The 22,902-nt window shown below is 40.6% G+C and overlaps 4 protein-coding genes across 12 annotated transcripts in view; 2 read left to right on the top strand and 2 right to left on the bottom strand.

The window, feature by feature from the left end:
* LOC107265334 (acyl-CoA Delta(11) desaturase) overlaps positions 1-22,902 on the top strand; it is a 63,679-nt gene that overhangs the window by 386 nt on the left and 40,391 nt on the right. The window lies entirely within an intron of this gene.
* On the bottom strand, positions 4,020-7,402 carry LOC107265333. 2 transcript variants are annotated; one of them, XM_025082553.1, is made up of 8 exons: positions 6,651-7,402; positions 6,125-6,564; positions 5,588-6,046; positions 5,274-5,499; positions 5,016-5,124; positions 4,805-4,929; positions 4,465-4,695; positions 4,020-4,380 (listed from the first exon to the last, which is right to left on the bottom strand). In XM_025082553.1, the coding sequence occupies exons 2-8, from the start codon at positions 6,329-6,331 to the stop codon at positions 4,079-4,081; spliced, it is 1,659 nt and encodes a 552-aa protein (XP_024938321.1). In that variant the 5' UTR covers positions 6,332-6,564; positions 6,651-7,402; the 3' UTR covers positions 4,020-4,078. The 2 variants fall into 2 exon arrangements, with proteins under 2 accessions (XP_024938321.1, XP_015590188.1); XM_015734702.2 differs by lacking the exon at positions 6,651-7,402 and having other exon boundaries at positions 4,030-4,380; positions 6,118-6,259.
* On the top strand, positions 8,630-16,576 carry LOC107265331. Of its 5 annotated transcripts, none has more exons than XM_015734689.2 (14): positions 8,639-8,729; positions 9,064-9,139; positions 9,234-9,467; positions 9,752-9,954; positions 10,314-10,597; positions 10,702-11,077; positions 11,208-12,193; positions 12,461-12,736; positions 13,256-13,645; positions 14,238-14,543; positions 14,717-14,934; positions 15,044-15,160; positions 15,409-15,527; positions 15,646-16,576. In XM_015734689.2, the coding sequence occupies exons 3-14, from the start codon at positions 9,250-9,252 to the stop codon at positions 15,816-15,818; spliced, it is 3,666 nt and encodes a 1,221-aa protein (XP_015590175.1). In that variant the 5' UTR covers positions 8,639-8,729; positions 9,064-9,139; positions 9,234-9,249; the 3' UTR covers positions 15,819-16,576. The 5 variants fall into 5 exon arrangements, 4 of the variants coding, with proteins under 4 accessions (XP_024938320.1, XP_024938319.1, XP_015590175.1 ...); XM_015734691.2 differs by having other exon boundaries at positions 10,317-10,597; XR_001537186.2 differs by lacking the exon at positions 15,646-16,576 and having other exon boundaries at positions 8,630-8,729; positions 15,014-15,160.
* LOC107265332 (follistatin-related protein 5) overlaps positions 18,409-22,902 on the bottom strand; it is a 60,334-nt gene continuing 55,840 nt past the window's right edge. For 3 of the 4 annotated variants that reach the window (XM_015734700.2, XM_015734695.2, XM_015734699.2), the window contains 7 exons: positions 22,055-22,179; positions 21,681-21,818; positions 21,371-21,586; positions 21,160-21,310; positions 20,864-21,064; positions 20,519-20,665; positions 18,409-19,628 (listed from right to left, as the gene is read on the bottom strand). In XM_015734700.2, coding sequence (XP_015590186.1) covers positions 19,399-19,628; positions 20,519-20,665; positions 20,864-21,064; positions 21,160-21,310; positions 21,371-21,586; positions 21,681-21,818; positions 22,055-22,179 — 1,208 coding nt within the window. In that variant the 3' untranslated portion in view covers positions 18,409-19,398. The remainder of the gene's footprint in view (positions 19,629-20,518; positions 20,666-20,863; positions 21,065-21,159; positions 21,311-21,370; positions 21,587-21,680; positions 21,819-22,054; positions 22,180-22,902) is intronic. The other variant, XM_015734698.2, reaches the window with a different exon arrangement.

The following is a 22,902-nucleotide window of genomic DNA, read 5'->3' on the forward strand; positions in this document are numbered from 1 at the left end:
TGAAAGTGTTCCCATGCTGCGCGGTAGGGTCTGACTATATCTCCAGCCATTCTTGTTTCCGAGTGATCAACCGCAGATTCCGCTGTGTACTAAATAATTTTTCCTCGTCCACGCGAGTTTTTTGGATTTTGCCCATTCCGCGTTTATAGCGCACCGACGAGAGAAGAACACTGTGGACTCTCTATTAAATTTCGTTTTTGCCTGGAGATCGCTTTACGCGGATTTCCAGGAAATCCTCGCGTCGTTCGGTTCCAAAGGGGCGACGAGCTTTTTCGCGCAATGGCTTCCAGCGTAAAGTCATATAACGGGGATGCATGGAGACGCGAGAGATGGCGAGAGACGGTGCGGCGGTGGCTGCAGCCGTAGTCAAGGAAATAGAATAGAACCAGGAGGCGAGAGAGTTGGCCCGTTAGCTGGGTAATATCGTTAACCAATCAGGGAGCAGTTGTCTCCGCATCCTTCTAATGCGTAACTGCGATATTCGCCGGTGACCTGGGCCATTTACCACTAACCCACCGAGTCACCCTATTCAACTCCCCAAACCCCATACTCCCAGCCAGCCAGTCAGCCAGCAATCAACACCTCCTAGCCATTCGGGCTCTCTGGATCTACGACTTTCCCGTTGTAATTTGTAAAGATCCCGTAGTGCAGAAACTCAGAATGGTCCATAGAAGAGGCTGGCACATATAGAATTGCCATAGGGCCACGTACAGGGAAAACCCGGTCATGGATTCTGAAAATACGCGAAATTTTCCCTTCGGCGGCCTGTATCTCGCAAAGAGCGTCACTTGGTTCTAGCGCTAGTCGCCCATAAGACCCTCTCACTCGCTGCCAGCAGTGGCCTTTCGGATTATAATAAGAGAGCCTAATGTTTGAAGTGAGAGGCTCTTATGGGCGACTCGCGCTGGATCCAAGTAAGACGTTCTTATACGCGCTAGGTCAGCGCTGCCAACGAGTGAGAGAGGGTCTTATGGGCGACTAGCGCTAGACCCAAGTGAGAAGCTCTTATACACAGTGCAGGCTATCTCTGGGAGTCCACTAACTGCGAGTGAGAGGGACTTATGCGGACTCTGTTGAAATTGTCTGAGACACTCTTATACGGGACGCGTGGACTCTGGACAGTCATGCCGTCCCAAGCTTGGGGAATGGCTACCCTCTCTACGCGGCGGCCTGGCTTGCTTGCCACCAGTCGTCACTGCCGATCGCCCTACTCACGCTTCCTACTAGCTCCACCCAAGGACGGCATTAATGTCCCGCAGTGTACACGGGTGTCAGCTCCAGCGCCGCACTTTTTTTTAAATCTCTTAACACTAGAAAGATTAAAACTTATCTAGTATATACCTATATTGCCCAAAGCAGTCAAAATGACTGCATTGTGAAAGAATAACTATTGTGTAAAGAAATTTGTTTTGAAATTAACTTTTAATATTTCTTATATTATTTACAGTTATATAACAAGTTATTAGTAAATATTCTACATTTCTTTCATGAATTTAGGGCGCATAAGCGTCAAAATAAACAACTTATTAGAACAAGTATCACTGCATAAAGATTCGAATAACAAGTACTACTTTAGCATATTGAGCAGCTGCAACTTATTAAGTATACGCCCAAATCGATAATTTATCATGTACTTGTATGTTATCATGTGACGAAAATCGATAAAAAATGAAAACTGTTATTTCAATACAGAGCCGAACTGGTCATATAAGAAATTTATTCAATTCAATAATAAGAGTCATTTGATTATTTAAAATTTCCCAAGCAGTCAAAATGACTGGTTTTGGGCAACATAGATATAACACATATGTTGTAACCTTATTCGCACGATACGGTTCTCCGAATCGTGCCAGAAAAGCGGGTTCGGGCCAGAATCAACTGTTAGGAATTTAGGAAAGATATCAGGCGGAACAAATGAAAGTGAGATTTTGTTTTACAAATTACAAAAGGAAAATATATTGTCCTACAACGGAATACAAGAAAGGTTAGTGTAGGTCCAGCCTAGAGAATGCTGGATGTTAGTAAGCGAAGAATATATATAAACGTAAGCGGAAAGTAAGAATGATTATAAATGATATATACAGATGATTAGTGTTAGGAAAGTAAATTGTATAAATATGATTGTAAGACGCGGTTTACCTATACGATATGCCTGACGGGAACGGAAATAATAGGTCCGTCTACTCTCGTGTGATTCTATTTTGACTTTTGTTGTTTTTATATAGATGAAATATGGAATCGTGTCTGAAAGCAGCCTCCGACCAGCGAAATTTGATTACATAGTTGATCCGTTAGAATATAAACGTCGTGCTGTTGATCAGTCTTCCACTAGGGAATTCGTAATCGCAGGTAGACGTGGTCCTATCTAAAACAACGTTGCTATCTTGGCGAGGTGAGAAGTCTCATTCGCAAAGTAGCTAGTTGTGCAAGTCTTTAAACAAAGTTAGTATGGCATGTATAGCGGAAACGGCACAATGAGTTCTAATAGTTCCTGATATGTTTTAATAATAGTTCTTTTGCTCAATATCGGTAAAATATCAATTAAATTTACTGGTGGCATCATACGCTTCATTGCAGGCAGGCATGAGTTGCTGGCTTTTTTCATATTTAACTTATCCAGCCTACACTGTGCGCTCGAACTTAGGATCGCAGAGAAAAAAAATATTTAGGACATACTCGATGACCTGCCTCGTTGTAAGTGTTGGTTTGGGATCCAGTGGTAAGTGGCCGGGAGAGCGTCTGCTCGCCAAGCTACACGTTCGTGATCGCGGTCAGCTCGGCTACGACGGGATCCGCATTATCGACGGAGGCGATATTCACAATATTTTACTTCCAGCCTCGCCTCTACGATTTAGCGCCATGCTTTTGGTATCCCCCATCGACATATAGTATGGATACGCGATCCGTACTTTGGGCTCATTGAAAAAGTGTCGGCTTGAATAGACAAAGAGGAAGCGAGGTGGCGGCCAATAGCTCTCCCTTTCTAATGTTCCCATTGGCTATTTTTTTTACGCTCAAAGGATGTCAGGAACGTACTTACTGTTAGATGCTGTTCCCTTTGCTTATGAATTGCGTGGCGTAATATAATGACGCTTGCAATACGAGTACGTTACGTCAAAAAATGTTCTTATTGTAAATATTCTTTGGTATGGTGTATACATGTGTTATCTGCAAGAAAAGATCAGACAAATCGCAAGGTTTGTCATTCCATAGGTGAGTAATAATGTATTATTTAAATAATTAGATTCGATTAGGTTATGTACAATCGGCTCAAACGATTCTGACGCATAAAAAACGTGGTTAGAGTAGAATGCTTCCCCTACTCAGCAGCATCTTCCGTCCTACGTTATACATATACTGCGCGTCGTAGATGCGCATATAATCAGCAGTACATGACTTAGGACTGAAGAGCGTGCTGAGTCGATTACAATTTGTCGTTTTTTGCATCTGCTAGACATTTGATGATAAAATTATTAGATCAGCCCGCTTTATATCATCCATAGAAAGGCGTCTCTTCTCGGCTTAAGTGTAATAAGTATCCTGATTCTGAGAAAAATGTGTTTTAGTGAACGGTCGTAGTGGCGGCGTCCATAGTGTTTTGACAGGTCAGAGATGCATGATTTCTTTACGTATATTCTTCTAGAAATTGATACATTTTTCGCACCTAAATCGAGAAGACCAGCTAGCCGTATCACATAATGAAGTGACCTTATCAAATATTTTGATAAGTCATGTGGAAATAAAAGAGAAAAACGAAAAATAGATTTCCTCGCTTGTGACGTCACGCGATATACGATATACATAGGTAAAGTAGCTAGGCAGCAGCTTTAAGCTGTATTAAAATTATATTTTTACTTAAATTTACTGTATGTATAAGAATATTCCGACATGCAATATAAATGCGTAGAATATATACATAAAAATTATTCTTCCATAAATTACCATTGCGTAACAAGGTGTTTATATGATTAATCGTGTAGGATAGTGCGAGTATACAATAAAAATATATAAAACTGAGGTACATTCGTAATCGCCTTTTACTTATGATCATGCAAAATGTTTACAGTGTGTACATTCGTCAATTTTGTCGATATAAAGATTCCGGATCGATTACATTGAAAGATCCCATGCGCACCTCAAACCTTAACATGTCTAAATCCTGTGCACGTGTCGTATAGAGCCCATAAAGATAAACATTATTGTCACCAATCATTCCAATTTCAACAGTCACGGTTTCTCTGTCATGAGCAAAACCAATAAGTTGCGCACCATTGGCGACGTGAATCTGATGCAATGTAGAAAACTCGAAAACAATACGTGCTACGGGATTGGCAATGTCATCGATCATCCATAAACATGTACGACTGCCGCTCGTAGAATCTAGAAAAAAAATGTAAGAATGATATTCGCATCGCGCGTTAGAAAAAAAAAAAAAATACATGCGACCAATGATAATCAACTCACCACATATATACAACATATTTTTATAACACATTAGAAATTGGGCCACGTTGAGCTTTCGAGTTGATGTATCGCTCTCCGTAACTAAAGTAGGCCACACTGTCGACCACGTGTCGGTTTTCAGATCATAAGCATGAAGAGCCGACTTATACAACAAAAGTTTACTGCCCACTACACAAGTAGATATGACTTCAGTAAAGTCCTCAGGAATATTGGCGGCCTTTATCCATACGCCTATAACAAACGAATGACCTTCCTGCTTTGACTATAATGTTGAGAACCAAAGCGACACCGATTATGAGTTGTCTAACTTATAACGCAAAAATCATATGCTGGCACTTACCCGTGTGTATATTCAAGATATTCATGGTAGACAACTTCAATCGATGCCGTCCCACTCCCCCTGCTACCGCCATAAAATTATTATCGATAAATTCGACAGCCATGTGTCTTCGTGGTTCCAACAAACTGCAAAAAAGAAATCATTTATTTGTATGACAAGTACATTTGTTTACACGTTCGTTCGTTAGCTCAGATATTTTTATGACGCTTACCTCGAAAACCGATAAAATTTTTTTAATATCAGACAGTAACGCCATATAATTGTATTGAAACGGCCAGTTCCCAATCCCTGTTCGCCTCCGACGAAGTAAATACTAAAATCTCAAGAGTCAAAAGAAAATCTTTTTTTTTTTCAACTAACCTGACATTGGCGATTCCGAGTAAGTACTCAATCGCTGTGGCGCTATTATAATCGGCACTTAATGTATACTATACAACATAAAAATTACAATGGGTCAATTCAATTTCACCTCTGCCCACGACCTGCATCCCAACGAGGTCCTTGACCATTCCAAGAATATCGCAGTCGCGATTAGTCTCGTCGATTAGTGTTGACAATCTCTCGCCGTCCCATCTAAATATACATGCTTTTCTGATCACGCCTTTTTCGCCAATTTTACTTCCAACTACACAATGTAAATACTTTCTCTTTCCCATGTTACATTGATTTTCCGATCCAGCAATCATACTTTGCACCTACAAATAAACCTATGATTTTCTAGCAATTTACTGCAATTATTAACTGGTAAATTAATTTCGCTAAATTGATAAAAAAAATACCTACGGAACGAAGAATCGCCATATTCGCAGGTAATATTCCATTATCTATATTCCGCTGAATCCACTGTTCCGTCAAATCTCGTAAGAAACTATTATTGCGACAACGCGCATTAACATTACCAACGAGTTGTACGAAATGAACTTGGCAAAGTTTCAAAAGCAACGAGACTGGCAACTCTTCGAGTCGATCGAGACACATTGCAAATGCAACATCTCTCAGAGATCGCAAATTTAAATCGTGTGCGAATAACCATATACTTAGAACATTTTTAACCAAGAGCCAATGCTCCACTATTATATCAGTCAGACGTTCACTTAAATTTTCAGCTGCAAAAAGAACGCTCAATTCCAGTAAATCCATCAGACCCGTATAATTGTTGTCCATCCTGTATTTATCCAAACATTTCGTCTCCTCGGCTACAGTTCCCTTATTATTTGCCTCCGCAGTCCAATCGACAAAATCCTGCAAAAATTTAATTTAATGAAAAACGCAAAGACATTACATGAAAAACAAGAAAATTATTTAATATTTACGGCTCACTTGCAAAATGTCTGGTGAAATGTCATAGTTTATGTTTATTTCCGTGCATAAGTAATCATTAAAGTTAGTTGAGAATAAAGAAGCAAAGTAATGACTTGAGCGAACAAGTTTTTCTCGATTAGCGACAATGCGATAATCTTCTGCAAGTACAAGAGTCACCCAGCAGGTACTCTCCGTTGGCAATTCTTTTGCAAGTCGCTCCGCCATTATATTAACCCTTTTTGTCCTCAATCTGTGTATTCTTTTCCATCGAGCTTCCTTTGACGAAAACAAATTAATTCTCGCACGACATAGCCTGCTCGAATTTCATCGTATAAATTTAAAAAAAATTTTCTCCTGATTGGCCGGTGATTCGACGTTTCCAGAGACTTGATACGTATACTCGATAAGACCTGTGTTCTCAAGTCAGCATGTCACCTCAGCTACTGCCGGCTATCTCACTATGAAAATAAATGAAAGGCTAACGTTATAATATTATGCTTTTAAACTTCAAGAATGGATGTATGTATCGCTGCGAAGTACTCACTGCGCCAGTGTTTTATTATTAGAATAAAATCCTTAGGGAGAATCAGAGGCTAGACTTGTCGTAAATTTTCAATGATGTTTGAGTCGCCAGTTTCAATAGCCTGGAAACAGAGACGGCGGCCATGCTGAAAGTTAGTTCTGACATTCTGATCGTCGCCACCATCGGCTATATGTCGATGGTCGCCCCTATCATTTTCGCCATGGTAGAATGAGACAAGGTATGTTCTGACCACTGAACTCTAACCATACTGGAATCCGTGCCCCCTGTATTTAGAGGTAATCCGGCCAGCGTGCCGGCCTCTCACTCGCGTGTGGATGAGGTTATCCTTTTCGAATTCAACTGCGCATGTTGTGTACAAGCCCTGCAAAAATATTGTCCCGCCGGCATATCAGTGCCAGCCGTGGTGTGATGGAAAGAGCACTGAAATACAAGTACATATAAATCATATGGCTCATAGGCTCCATGATATAAATATAGAGCCTTATAAAAATGATAAAAAATATTTAGCAGTCTTCGAAATAAAATATATGTGCCACTATTTCAGGTTATGTTATGTCGGCTTAGTCCTCCCCGTGCGCACTGCTTTAGCCCAGCTTAAACTTTTTTTTTAGACACTGTACAGTCTGTGATACAGACAGGCTGCAACACTTGGCTGTATCCCTGCTGTCTCTCTCTTCACGTCCCCATCACTGCCGTACGGATTTCAGTATGGTTAGAGTTCAGTGGGTTTGACCACGGTGTTCTGACGCATCTACGTCGCAGAGGATCTATAAGGCGCAGAGTTTTAACTGTTGAAAACTTTCGTAACAAATATTATTTTTAATTAAAATTAATTTTTGCAACTTCTCACTTTACAGGACGGCATTATTATTGAAATTGTCGCCTTTATTATGCACAATAAATATCTCAGCACACACTTCACATACCATCAGGATCAGGTTATTGAGGGGTTATGGGGGGATGGGTCACATATCACGATATAAACATAGAACACTGAAAAATGTCGGAATCTTCGTGCTGCGCTGAAATGGTCGAAAATGTGTCCATGAACTGAACATACGTTGTCTCATTCTATACCATGGTTTCCGCGGCAGATTTGACTGCGTGAATTTGGCTAGATGGATTAGGTTAACCATGGAAGCTCTGATTAGTACTCCAACGGTGTTCATCCTCTGGATTAAAGTTGATTTCTGGTGCGATAATGTTATGTATTTTCAACTGTATAAAGGCTTTAGAAATAAAAATGCAGGTGCTATTGGAGAGCACTATAACTAACTTTATTTACTTTAATTATAATGTGATTTAGTCTAAATCAATCTACCTTAACTGAATCTAGCTAATTGACTCTACAATATAGACTCGAAGTACACCCTTTAAGACCAGAAATCGAACTGCTCTTCTGGATCCCAAGGGATACAGTCCTTCATATTTCTCATTCATGCATCCGCACTCATGCACATTCGTATGTACACTGTCCATTGTGGAGGGCCACCGTGTGGCGCCTCGCTGTCTGGACTCAAGATCGAAGGCCTTGTCTTATGCAGAAAGGACTCATGCACATCCTATCCTTGGTTAATTTGGAGAAGCACATGGACAGACAGCGTCATCTCTTAACCGAACATTCCGCTAGCCCGTCGATTCTCTCCAGTGACTCGATTTATTACCAGGAGTGAAAGTTCCTGAGAAACTCACTCGTTAGGATAGCAATAAACAAATGGCCCATGCCTACATTCTTTGTAACCCATATGTTTATACACGTGTAGCGGCTAGAAAGCTTTCTCCGAATTATTTAGAATATACCTTATTTATGCGTTAATGACAGACCGAGAATGTGAAAGCGTTGAATTCTGATTTGGAGAAAGAAATCGTGATTCCATTTTAATCCTTTATTTAAATTCGCCGCTCAATTCTAGTGAGATTATTTATCACTAGGCCGGGACATAACAGTGTATCCTCTAGGGATTTTATTTAGCGCCATCAGCAGCCATCACTGACGGAAATACAATTTTCTACAATGGCGAATTAGATATCTTCAGGTAAAAACACAAGAGGAACTCAACTGAAATCCACGCGATATAGGTGAGTAAATTCGATTAAAAGAAAATGTGGTTACTGTTGCCCATCTACGGAAGAGCAAACACTGTTCTTTTTACGAACTTAAAAAATGTTCGTTGAATCTTCTTTTGACTTGACACATTATTGGCATGTAGACAGTAGTCTCGAAAAACGTCGTCGCGATTCGCTTCTATCTGAATTTCAAATAACCGCGAGTTTGTGGCAATCTCAGGCAGCCTCATTCTCGATAACAATAAATTTAAAGTTAGTCATTCACTCATCGATTCTAGTATTTTATCCTATTTTCATTCTAGTCTCCTTTGGCAAAGTACATAAGTGATACATTTTTTTATTTCAGTTTGAAATCTATGTTCAGAGTACTGCTGATTTCTGTATAACCATGTGATCAGTGTTCTTCATCATGCGTCGATCAAGTATGTGCTTGTCTTTATAGTGTCCTAATTGGGTAATTAGTTTTCTTTTCATATTATATGTTGATTAACTATGATATGAATTAACATATTTCAGGAACAGTGTAGTCCGAATGGACAAACAGCGAAAATCCTTGGAAGGTGGAGACAATTTGATATATGAATTCAGTGAAATTTTTGAATTATTTGATAGTGCTGACATATCAGAAGATTTGCCTCTCCCAGAATCAACCGGACTGAGCCCATTAACTTTATCCTTAGATCATAACCTGACGCTGCAAGAGGATAATTTGCTGGTTAGTGAAACCGACATGGGCATTGAAAATACCTGGTTAGTTCTTTTCAAATACATTTAAAAAAACAAAAAGTGGTAAAACTTCAGGGTACAACTCCTTCTTGAGGAACTACATGTAAAAAAGACTTAACAATACACAGCTAACTCGAAGAAGAAGTTGTATTCTGCGATTTAGCCCTAAACAATTTGCAGTTAATTTCAGTAAGGAGTCATATTCTGCAGTTTGGCCCAAAAAGAATATAAAACAAAGTCCCACAGTTGCACGATATAAAAACTATCGTTACATAATTTTATTAATCTTCATGTACTTTGTTATTTAGGACGGAAGCAAATAGTTCAGCGTCTGATTATGCAATTCCATTGCCAGCACCTCCTGGATTGGATGACTTTACAGATGTTGGAGCCAATCCCATGGAAGAAGTTTGTATAAGCATGGAACATGGACCGTTCTTACCACCTGTCACTCCAATACTAAATAACCTTTTTGCTGATACAGGAGAGACGCAGGATGATTCTGTGATTGGTGAGATAATACCCAGTTATGAATTGTAAGGTACTCTCCTTCAAATCACCGAAATAGATTGGTAACACGATGATAACGATCGTCTACTCACTGTGTCATAGTTGCATTAAACAATATGGATAGAACAAATACTTGATGCAAAGAAATGCTATTCTGCTCTTTATTATCATTTGACATTTATTTGAATCCTTGAGACTGCATTCTAAACTCTGTTATACGTGTGTCATGGATAACCATATGTGACTTATTAAGTATTTTATAATCCTTTCATTTGTCCATATTAGCGTATTCAGTGATAAGCCGACTACAATATTCGTATTTGTCAAGATCATAATCAATAAGTACCATTTCTCTTATAGAAGTTAGCACCCCTGCTGGCGTCTGTGGCTTGCGAAATCTCGGTAATACGTGTTTTATGGCTGCGGGGTTACAGTGTCTCACTGCCACCCCTCCTGTGCTGCGACATTTTTTGGAGTTGCAGCAGAGAGGACAAAAGTTACTGCATCCACCTCCGGATACGCTGATGGCTCATTTTAGTTCGCTCCTCGGTAAAATGTGGTCTGGAAGATACAGTGTTGTCAGGCCCACCGAATTTAAGCAAACTCTAGGCGCGTATCACTCGCAATTTAAAGATTATAGACAGGTGAGCCACATAGGTAGAAATGAAAACAGTAACAGTAATTTTGTTACTCTAAGTTATTACCGTGCAAATGTAACATCTTTTGTTTTATGCCTTTTTATATTCAGCATGACTGCCAAGAGTTTCTTGCACTTCTGCTCGATTCTCTTCACGAACAAACGAATACAGCTGCCAAAATCTGCCAGATGCCTGTTGGTACTACTGCCGCTGCTGCTGCTACTGCTACTGCTACTGCTGCTGCTGCCGCTGCTGCTGCTGTTGCTGTTGCTACTGCTGCTACTGTTGCTGCTACTGCTGCTACCACAACCACTGCCAATACAACTAGTCAAAATGAAAACGTGGGAAAACGTTCTTTCATTGAACCTATTATTACTGCCATCAGTAATTCAAACTGTAATATTGAGCTTATGGAAATGTATGAAAATTCACCATGGCCCGAATGTCCTAATAGCCCAAATCTTACTATGGCTGGCTCTCCGCGAGGTAACGATCTTTTTCCATTTCAATATAATTCATGGGTTCTTTCGTCCGTTATACATTATAATTATATTACGCTGTCCGGTGGCCTAAATTTTCCATAGAGCTCCTGTAATCTTTGTGTACATACATTCAGATTTAGACTCGCCGATGGCCGAGCTAGACAGTACAGCAAATTCACCTCAAAGATTGCCTTTGAATGACAACGACGACGAAGAAACATTGGACTCGGAGGAAGTAGTCGATACGAGTAAAACTACTTTTATTCATAACATAACACAAACGAATAAAAGTAGTCGAGACGAGGAGAACGAAAAAGATGGTGACGAGAAAATCGATGAAAACGAGGAGAGGGATGACGAAGACGACAACGACGACGACGACGACGAAGAAAGAGAACAGGACCAGAATGATTACATGCGAGATAAGGAGCAGTTAACAGTCCACGCAACAAACAGAATTAATACTACCAGCTGCCAGCCATTAAGATTCGATAAGCTGATTGCCCTCTCAAAAAATGTAGCCGCGCAGTACCATGGTCTCTATGACATTCTGAAGGATGCAAAAACGAGTAATGCCAATTTCCTTGTAACACCGCAAGAATGCAATAACGAGATTCATTATGACTCGCAAAAGTTTCCAAAGGATAATATTCGCAGAATGACCTTGGAGAATTCAAACCTAATGGAAAATCATGATTTTGACAATAAGAGCGTCAGTATCAAGAGGATAAAAGAGGTTAATGTTCAAAAGATGAATTGCGCAATGGATAGCTTATCTAGCGGCGGTTCTTATGTCAAATATGATTCCGGTTTGGAAAAGTGCAATGTAAAGAGAATGAGACTAGAAGATCAGGAAAAAAATCATAAACGCGATGGACTCGGAACGAGTTTCGGTCGTGTTGGTAGTGGTGGCATTGGCAGTGACAGTGACGGTGGTGGTGGTGGTGGTGGTGGTAGCTGCGGTGGTGGTGTAACGCGATGCTCCAGAGGACTACAGAACAACGAAAATGGAGCAATAGCTCCTCAAGAGGAACTCGAAGCAGACATGCACTGGGCAAAGCATCTAAGATCTAACAGAAGCATTATCGTCGACACGTTTCAAGGGCAATTTAAAAGCACGGTAAGTGAAATATGAATAGTTAGCAGATAGCGTATCATTTTAACGTGAAAGAGTTCATAAAACTCGCTAATTATTGGAAGGTATATTACATAAAAAGAAAAAACCTCTCCTATATAAAAATTGTAAGAGTTCCTCCCCGCTGTGACTAGAGCCAGGAATGCGAGGCTCATATTACCGTACACATAAACAGAAAAGAATGGATCATAAAATGTATTTCAGGTTAAATATAAGCTTCGTATGGTAAAGTATACACTTTGTCTTTTACAGGTGATATGCGAAGTATGTAAACACGTGTCAGTTACTTACGAACCATTCATGTATCTGTCTGTCCCGTTACCACATGCAATGGAGAGGCAGCTTATCGTTACTTACGTGCCGGCCAATAGCGAGTCTCCGACAAGATGCGTTGTCTCTTTGAACAAGCAATCGAGAATTGGCAAGTTGAAGGAGGAACTGTTGAAAACTTTGGGCAAGGAACATCGTGTCGCTATTGGCAACATAGCTATGGCTGAAGTACTCGAAAATCACATCGCCCGGATTCTGGTAAACAACAAGTACTTACTTGTCTTGTTTCAACATTTAGGAACGAATTACGGAAAAAAAGTGGCCTAGGTTTAAGGAGCGCGGAGATGCTCATAAAAAGGAGCAGGGCTCCGCGTATTCAATGTCTATCGGAAAATTTATGGCATATCAGCACTTTCCATAATATTGAAATCTTTGTGACACTGTAACTCCTATTGTACCCACTGCACCCAGGCACAAAGGCTTCTATAATAATGTTTCTGGACCTCTTTTCTAATATCTCCTCGGTCGTTTAAACGGAGAGTAAAGAAGACAGTCTGTTCGCTAGTGACGACAACCGTCGATACGACTCTCCGACAATATAGGATTTTGAACCACCTATGAAAGAACATTCTCGTAACTCAAAGATTTCGTTACGGGGCTACATTTCATCGTACAAATTACTTCTTATAAAGTTTTTAACGAACGTATTTAATAACTTAGTGCGTGTGTTCCTGCGGATATGAGTCGTTAATATCTCAGTGGCCCTTTTCCTTGCAGGACGACAATTCGCTGTTGAGATACGTCAACGATACTAATCGTACTGTATACGCCTTCGAGTTGTCCGAACCACCCAACGCCTTTGTTTTGAAATTTGAAGACGGAAATGCTATTTCCGATATCGAAGCCAATAACGCTTGTATCGCCACTACCGACAATGGTGCTGTTGTTGATCGCGAGATTCGTACTGGAGCATCTGTGAAAGTTGGCTGTGACGTTGTCTGGGATGATACAGGCAGTGCGAACGGAAAGGCATGTCAAAATAGCGCTGCCGTACTCATTGGAGAGGAAATTGGCCCGTGCACCATTTGTCTCGAAGAGCTAGACGGTGATCTAAAGAAACATGCTGGCAATACTTGTAACTTTATTATGTGCGATCCATGTATCGAGGTAGGCACCTTTTTTCTTCTTTCTTTCTTTCTTTCTTTCTTTTCTTTTTCCCTTTTTTTATATTTTTTTTTTTTTTGACAAAATTAACGAGTATACTTGCGAAATTCGTTCAATCATAAATGATCATGCGCATTTAACATTGAATATATTCATGCCGTAATTGAACTGCAATTAGGGGTGTGTTTCGAAATGTACTGACAGTACTGTAAAAGTAATTACATCTCTCTTAGATGCGTATGGATGAATAAGGACACAGCGTTGGTTACAGTCCTGGCAGTACTGTCAGTACATTTCGGAACACACCCTAAGTAGTTCGTATTGTCGGTGTCTAGAATTTGTATATCCGTTATACGTTTTAGTTTGTTTCACAAATTTTTCACACGGGAAAACAATCAAAAGTGAAATCTTATAGAGTGAAAGCAATTTAACGTTATAACGTATCTTTACGTTGAGTAGCAATGGCTAGTTATTTTTTAATTTTTTCTGTTTTATCGCATATTGAAACGAACGTATTACATCTGTTTCTGTATCACGAATTTATTTCCGAAATCAGCTAAAATGACAATTTAGAGCAGTGCCCATTAACCAACAGAACTACTTCAAGAATCAAACGGAACCTCAAATGTGCCCAGTGTGTTCAACGTATGTAACGGCTTCGTCGTTTGCAAAGATCGACCAGACTGGTAGGCCGAGGCCAGCTGTTCGCATTCTGAATGTCCCGGTTGTACTGAGACAGGATACCAACGAAACAACCAACAACCGTAAGGGTACCAAGCTTTTTGGATATCCACACCTAGTTAAGTTGCCCTCGAGAGTCAATGCAAAGGATCTCTACGATATTATTGAGAAGGTTATACCGCAACATGGCAGCTACACGGTTCACTTTGTCGACGGACAGGTCGGTTTTAAAACCTTATTTCATCTGATAACCCCTCTCGCTCTCATGCTACCCGTTAGAAATATTCAATCCTCCAAATTGACAAGGCTCTAGAGAAGAGTATATCTGTCAATCAATAAATATTGAAATAACGTCACCTAATGCGCGTGTATTTTTCTTTCGTTGATACGTAGGGACATCACTGTTCACGCTGTATGTACACCGCACACTGTACTGGTTGTCGGGTGCCGGAAACTGGCTTGGTTGCACTTCAGAATGGCGATACCCTCGCCATCCGATATACGGAAAATCTACCGAAGATCGTTCAGCCAATTGAACATATTACTTTAACGAGACAACGGCCCCACCATCCGCTCTCCCTTTACGATTGTCTGCAAGCATTTAGTCAAAGGTAAGCCCCGCCAACAATCCGAATTGATCCTTCTCTACGATTAAACTTACTTGGTAACTTTTTATTATCTTTCATTTAGCTAACGCGTCACTTTCACCTCCGATTTCAGTGAAACCTTGGACGAGCTCAATCCATGGTTTTGCCCAACGTGTCAGCGTAACCAGTGTGCTACAAAAACATTAACCGTCCATCGTTATCCCAAGTTTCTCATAGTTTATCTTAAAAGGTAGGCTGCATGATGCCATTGACGAATACGATTATGTTAAAGCTAGTGGAGAGATGACTGTTGTCATGATAAAATGTCAATAGTAATAATGAACGAACAGATAATCGTGAATAGTGGTAATGAAAGACGACATCTGTGCCCTATATTTGATAACTACAAACTGCAATTAATAACAGCAGGCTCTATCAAGTTCAATTTGAATTCCGATTCTCGCTGCCCTTGCCCATATTTGTATTCTTCCTTTGTAGATTCGTTTTCTACGAATGTGTCAGTATGAAGCTCGACGACAAAGTTACCTTCCCTCTGGTCGGATTGAGCGTGGGCAGACATCTGTACGACCTTTATGCATGCGTCTGTCACTTTGGAGGTGAGTCCAGACTAAGAGAATACGAAGTTCTTTGTTTAAACTTTTATCGATTAACGCCCGTATTACACGAATCGCTTGATAAGCGCGGCATTATACTCTATTTATCTTTTGCATGCAGGTCTTTCGGCGGGTCATTACACTGCCTATGCGAAAAATCCTAAAACAGATGTCTGGTACTATTATAATGACGAGATCACGAGCAGGCAGAAACCCCAAGAAGAAGACTTTAGCAACGCTTATATCCTTTTTTACAGTCGACAGGGGACTTCCTTGAAACCGTGCAATATATGAGTGACAACAATCGTTATTCGTCGCCAGGACCTGACCCAATCAATCAATCGTACGCTAATATCGGTAGATACATGAATTATCGTGTGCAGCACTGGTAAGCCAGCATTCGTTTTGAGCTTACTTCAGACCGTACAGTTTTTCTACGATTGAAAGTACATCGCTCGAATACACGTTACTAAGGATAAAGTTCAACGGAACGTACAAAATTTTAATACTTAACAGTTTAAATAAGTTTCACGTTCCGCGAATCGATTTCCGTCTTAAAAATGAAAGTCTGATATTCCCATATGATTTTACATGCTTAAATCATAAGAGAAACAAAAAACATTAAACACGTGACAGCTTTTATACAGTTTTCGACCGTTATAATTCACATTCGATTGAATTCATGTAAAACGTATTGACATGTGTCTCTGCGTGCGTGCCTTTGTGTATTTGTGTGCGTGCATGCATAGACGAATGACTGAGCGTCCGTGGGTGGGTGTGTTAAGCCAAACTTTAGGTGATATCTATTGAATGAAGTTTTGTCAGAAATCCATTGTACGGCTCGCATGTTAATCTTTCTTCTTCGTTCCCTTGAAATAGGAGGAAAGAAATTCTTAGGTAATTTTTAGGATGCAAAAAAAAAGTATAGAAAATTATCCGTATACATTTCATACTTCATGCGTATGGCGGCGAAAAATAAGTATATACTTACATCGATCTATCTGTATGTATAAAATTTGTACCATAGTTAAATATAATCACGAAAAATTCAAGGTGTAATTATTAACTTGGCAAGTGTCGTTCGCCTCGCATTGATACAGCGTAGTATCCGTCGATTTATGGATTCTTTTGTTAAATTTTTTGCTATAGTACTTTTATTACACGGAATTTGCCGTAACAAACATCCACCAATATACATAATTATTGTTACCTCGTAAAACTATACTGAGTCGGTGAGACTAATAGCCAGAATTGCTATAAACGAGTTGCTGTGTTGGTTGCTTGATTTATTGGAAGTCGACGGTGAACGTGCGTAATGCGGGTACACGAGATACGCTACTGTTACTTGAACACGTTTGCATGTTCCCGAGTCGCTGAAACAGCGTACTTGGAATTCGTTGAATTCGAAATTAAACTATCCGTTGTGACAAGCGATGAGTGGCATGTGCAAAGTATCAGAAACGAAGTAAAATGTCAAATAATGTGGCCATGCGCGAAGCTGAATTGACGTCGGGCGCACAGCACGGTCCTTCTCCTCAACCGCGAAGTTACATCGAAAAAACAAAAGTGACGGATACATGTAACGGGTGGGTGCCTCTCGTGGCTCCGCGATCGGTTTCTGTAAGGTCTTTTATATCAGTACTTTGACGGTGCGGTCTCGCATAATTATAAACAGTCACATTACGATATGGATAACGATAACAAAATAACTCTTACGCTCTTCTATATCTTACGACACTAAACACGCTAGTTTTCTCACATATTACATAGAATAAGTCGTGAATAGCTCACAAGAGAAACTTGAAATGTATACATAAGTATAGCGACAAATGTATTTCGGTAATCGCTGGTACTATATTTGGTACTTAACTTAATACTGTTGGAAAGCCGCACGAAGTGACTGTCATTCGCCGACGCCAGCGACACACTGCCGCGTGTGGTTAACCCAAATGCTCAGCCGTAGGTTAAATTAAAAAAGATACTACATTGTGCTAACTCCAAACGCCCTAGCGTTTAGACCGAAAATTAGGTGGCATAGATCCTCACTTGTTCGTCGTGGTAGCTTCCGTTGTGGACGCGCACCTGCTTACACACGCGCGCGCGCGCGCGCACGCTTCACCTGAGCCGAAACGTGCTTGTGTCGGCAGTACGTCGTTGCGAGTACTTTGTGACGTAACAACTAATATGTAACTTAAATTTGTTTGAATTTCGACGTTCGATTGACGAATTTTAAAACGTTCGAGCTCATGATTTTTAGTTCGGAAATATGGGATAAAGTAACCAATCGTGGGAGACGAGAATGCGATTAAGTATCGGCAAATCAACAGTTAACCTATCCTAGGCTAACAGGATTAACTAATGTTAAATCAGATTCATTCATCATACGCTTTGCTGATATTGCATGAGCTCCTATTTCTGTCTCTAATATCCAAAGAACATTTCGTTTCCAACAAAAGTAATTTTTAACTGTTGTGCTTCGAATGGCAGCAAAGAACGAACGACACATAACGAATCACAGAGAGTAGAGTTGACTTAAATTGCCGTTAAAAAAATGCGAACGTATCTTTACCGCAACATATATGTATAACATGTACAAATATTCTTGTTTTCCTTATATAAAATCGACTCTTCCTAAGAGCACGCTCTCTGGTAACACGTTTTCCGTGAATTCGCACTGTCGCTAGGCTCGAGAGGGAAAAATGTTACTCCCACTGGTCGGTAGTTATAACTGTATGGTGATGCGCGCGCATAAGTTCACCGCCGTAAGTCGTCTAGCAGCGTACGTAGATGACGTATACGCGATCGATGGCGGGGAACATTCTCTAACAGCACACGATTCTGATCCCAGCTGTCTGCTCTTAGAGAGAGTCCACTGTACATTATATATATCAAAAGATCAACTTTTATTTATAACATGTACACTTAGTACCTATAATTATCGTCCAGCTGCACGAATGTCATCCGGAGCCTTCGTTTACATTTCTTTTTTTAATTACTCGATTCTCGTTGGGTCCTTTTTTCTCGCAGCTCTTGCCCTTTCATCTCGTCGTTCGTTTTTTTTTGTCACCAGCACGAGTTCATGCACAGAGACACACGCCTCGACCTCGATTCGTCAAAGCAAAGTACAGATTTTAAATATTTTCTTCATTCTTCATCGTCCAACATGAAGACTGATGACCCCCCCCGCTTTACTTAACATTAACATTACATATCTCAAGTCAGGCGATTTTTCACTAGTTCTTCATAAAAATGCTATTTTTTTTTACGATTTTATATAGTTATGAATGAATGCGTATTGTGTATGCGTTTGTATATGCATATGCATAGATTTGCGTGACAAGTGCATAAGGATTTCAATAAAAATGCATGCGTTTAATCGACATGGCATCTTCTAGATTTACATGACACGTATGCATATACTCATACACGTGCATGAGTCTCTTAAGAATTAGCGTGAAGATGATATATCTGAAGAGTCGCGCGATCTTGATATTGTTCACATATTGTAATCGACTGGCAGCATTGTTTCAACGACATCACTAATTACGTAGATACGTAGTTTTTTTTTCTTTTCATGTTTCAGTCTATTTTTCTTCTTATACGCTTATTTTCTTGACTTTTATTTGAAAATGACTAGATCTGTGTGTTACATCGTGTTTCGACCACTCCGCGGTGTCATACTTTGCCATCGCACCCTGCCATTTAAAATAACATCGCACCGATAGTCAGCGAACATTTGCTCTCCTTGGTGCATTAGTGAAATTCATGGAGAACTGCTGATTAAGAGGCGACACTGTGAGTACAGATTACTCGAATGATGAAAGACCGAATGATACAATATGACGAATGGATAGATGATGAGTAATGTGATTAATCAATGGAGCGAAACGGTGAACCACACAACAGCACCGGGATGCGTAAGTCCTCCGATTTCACAGTTGACCGTTCGCGTTTCTCCATTTAACACGAAGAGTGCTTCGTTCGACGGGCTCACCATGTACTGGCCAAATATACCGCTCTCGACGATCGGTCTGTTTGGATTTCCCCACTTTGTCATATTCGTTGGCATGGCTTTTCCGACGCCGGTGATCATTTCGACTTTGCCTGAAAATTGAGAAAAATAAAATGTAGGTTTGCTGCATCTTTTTGTCAACTATTTACTTTTCTAAAGAATTTGCACAAGACGGATCAAATGATTGTCGTTAGTCGATGAAAATAGATACTTGTCACCTTTGATCCCCCAGAAAAACACTTACGTGTAAAAAACTATGTCAAGTACATAAGTCACTACATATCTGCCTATTATTGTATGATCTAGCTCTGACTGATCGTTTTAATTGTATTTTCAAAATTTCCTATAACGTTTCCTTTTATATTACTACTGCTTCTCGTATATGTAATTATGATTCAATGGTAATTAAATGATGACAAAAACTTTGGGTGATTCCTTATCGAGTACTACTTGGCGGGTCCGTGCATCGCTTGATATAAATTTGCGCTCATTATGCCAATCTTCAAACTCAAAACCAGCGTCAACTTTCTATACAGGACACATTAACAATAACTCGTGAAAGATAATCACAGTAAAACCTCTAGTAAGAAATATATAATCTTAGAATACTATTGGTACGTTCAAAAAGTAAGTACTTTGGAATTCCTGGCACGGACCCTCCAAGTGGTACTCAATAAGGAATCACCTAAAGTTTTTATTATTATAAATGACCATTAAAAGATAATTAAATACGAGAAGCAGTAGTTTACGTAAAAGAGTAGTGAAAACGTTATAGGAAATTTTTAAAATACAATTGAAATTATGGGGCAGTGCTAGATTATACAATACAATAGGCAAATATGTAGTGACTTACATATTTAGCAATAAGTCTCCGCGAACCGTGCCCTCTGTATGTACATACATACAGTTGGTTGCCTGTAATTGGCGCGAGAGATTTCAAATCCGTATATAATCTATGCCGAGCGTATAGATAAATTCTTACCGGTTGCTAAGTTTAAGAAGAGGATATCTTCCTTGTCAATGGAGGAGGCGTAGAGATCGTATCCGTGTGTCGTTTGCGATGGATAGAATGCGATGTCGCTGATATTAAGCGTCGTCTTGACATCAAAGGCAAATTTGAGGCCAGTTGCTGAAGCAGGAATGAAATTTCAAGAGTTATTGGGACGACAGATCGAACTCAGGTGGATACTACGGTATGATTGAATTGGACCGTATAAGTAAAAGAGCTCCTTATCGAGAGTGACGTCGATCGATGTCACGGGCCCGAACTACAGTGAGAGTACAATTAAAAAGAGACAACAGAAGGGAAGGAGATTGTCGTATTTACGTAATATTTCTTGAACAACAAGAAGGACGCCGCTGCCCTGCTTGTCGAAAGTTACGAGGTGCCTCGAATCCGGAGAGACGAGCGGCTTCCCTACGAGGGCCGGTTTGTGGGCCAGTACGGTGTCAGTGAGGTAATCCAGAAGGAGTTGTCCGGTAGCTCGAGCGGTTACTGGTTCCTCGCATTCGAGCACAACGAATCCATCTGCACGCGGATACGAGATCCAATAAGAAGATGCAGCGCGCGAGAGTATTTTACATATTTGGCCGCATAGAGCCAACAGACGAAGTCGTGCTTACAGAGTGCCGGAAATTGAATGTTCCTCGGTACGCAATTATAAGGAGCAAGGTCGGCGCTGCGAGTGTACCGCATATTCGCCAAGTCCAATTTGTACATACCGCGTTGATTCGTATGCGTAACGTAGCCATACTTGAACACATGCCCAATGTCCTGGAAAGTGAAATCAATCTCTGTTACCAAAGACAAAGAGGTCGGCCCAGATTGACGAACCTGTCTCTCCGGTATGTAGAGACCGCGCACGAGATCAAAGTGTCCGTCGATCGGTTCGGGATGAACCGTATGGTGTTTCCTCTTTTGGGCTGCATCCCTGATCACCTGAACAGTTTTGATACCGATGTCTCGTTCGCTGCGCCAATTCAAAATCCAAACCTGATCCAGAGCAGCGGCGTATTCTAGCTCGACAGGATACTTGTCCGTGATGACAACCTAATTGACAGTCGAAGAGTCCCCTTTGTTACGAATTGGTCAAATCAAAGGCACCTGGCGTAGGTACATATCTATAGGTAGTTTTATAACTTACGTCGACGACGACCATTTGGATCTTACTAATGACGAGCACACGATCCTTTTTCGGCTGGCTAACGTACACGTAGCGATTGGCCACATTAATTGCACGACCCCACGAGCAAGAGACTCCCCCTTCTCCGCAAACGTATTCCTGCATATGAAATACAAAGTTGAGAAAAGCTCATGAGCGAGCGTTAGGAGGGGTCGATCATATCGCGAATCGAACAACCAAGTAGGAGACGAAGAGCAAGCGATTAGCTCTGAAGTTGTAGCTGGCACAACGTGATATTACAGAGTTATTCTCGAAATGGCTCGTACCGGCGGCACTCGTCATACACGACCTTTTAAATTGTCAACAACTAACGTAATGGACAATCAAATACTGACCCGTGTGCCCGGAATAACGTCCGTCGACTTGATCTGATGGTATAGACGGCAGGTCGATGGTTCGTAGACGGAGATTCCTCGATTGTGAAATGAGAAAAATCTTCGCTCCTCGTTTGCCGCCGCTGCTGTTTCAAACGAGCGATTTCTTTTAATTAATTGTACACGTACTTGCGACGCGCTTACGTCAGTATTCTGCGTTGCTTAGATATCGGGTCTATCATAAATCCAACGTTGGGACTACCAACTGAGGGGAGATTTGCTCTGTACGCGTCAGGGGACACGCAACGATTCTGAGCCACAGAATCAGAAGGCCCCCATTGGATCCGCGGAGTGCAATATTGATGGATCGCAATGCGCGCTCGCACGTCTTCGAGTGGGTGGCAAATCAGAGTAAGTATAACGTGAAAACGTCTGATGCCCTATTGGGGTCTCTATTGCTGTAGAAGCATTTATACTGACGGGTAGTCGAGTTACTCGATTTTAGCACAAGTTTTACATAGTCATTATCCAGAACGACACGTGCAAGCAAACATGTATACCATATCTTTAAGATGACTATAATTATTGTAAGAGAAACAACAGCTTCGGTTTCGTTAGACATCCTACGATAGTTTTAATGGGTTCCATTTCAATTTTAAATAAAAATTTATATTGTGTGCACTTGCGTTGCCGCACCTGTCGATCGTCTGCATATCGACTCCTTTTTCTCATAAATTTACTGGGATATGAAGAATGCAATGGGGTAAATGCACGGCTGCGTAAGAAAAGACAACTTGGGCGGCGTAAGATTTTTCAACAGACGGGAGTAGCGAAACAGATTAAGTATGTACAGTAGGGCGAGGAGGCGG

Source organism: Cephus cinctus, unplaced genomic scaffold, assembly GCF_000341935.2.
Source record: "Cephus cinctus unplaced genomic scaffold, Ccin1 Ccin1_scaffold0215, whole genome shotgun sequence".
NCBI lineage: Eukaryota > Metazoa > Arthropoda > Insecta > Hymenoptera > Cephidae > Cephus > Cephus cinctus.

What these genes read in the sequence shown, in the direction of transcription:
- LOC107265333 (XM_025082553.1), bottom strand. Translation starts at nt 6,331, where the DNA reads ATGGCGGAGCGACTTGCAAAAGAATTGCCAACGGAGAGTACCTGCTGG. An exon ending in TTTCACCAGACATTTTGCAA is followed by an intron (nt 6,047 to 6,124) that starts GTGAGCCGTAAA and finishes AAATTTTTGCAG; the next exon opens with GATTTTGTCGATTGGACTGC. An exon ending in AAATTTTATCGGTTTTCGAG is followed by an intron (nt 4,930 to 5,015) that starts GTAAGCGTCATA and finishes TCTTTTTTGCAG; the next exon opens with TTTGTTGGAACCACGAAGAC.
- LOC107265331 (XM_015734689.2), top strand. Translation starts at nt 9,250, where the DNA reads ATGGACAAACAGCGAAAATCCTTGGAAGGTGGAGACAATTTGATATAT. An exon ending in ATGGGCATTGAAAATACCTG is followed by an intron (nt 9,468 to 9,751) that starts GTTAGTTCTTTT and finishes TTTGTTATTTAG; the next exon opens with GACGGAAGCAAATAGTTCAG. An exon ending in CTGCAAGCATTTAGTCAAAG is followed by an intron (nt 14,935 to 15,043) that starts GTAAGCCCCGCC and finishes CTCCGATTTCAG; the next exon opens with TGAAACCTTGGACGAGCTCA.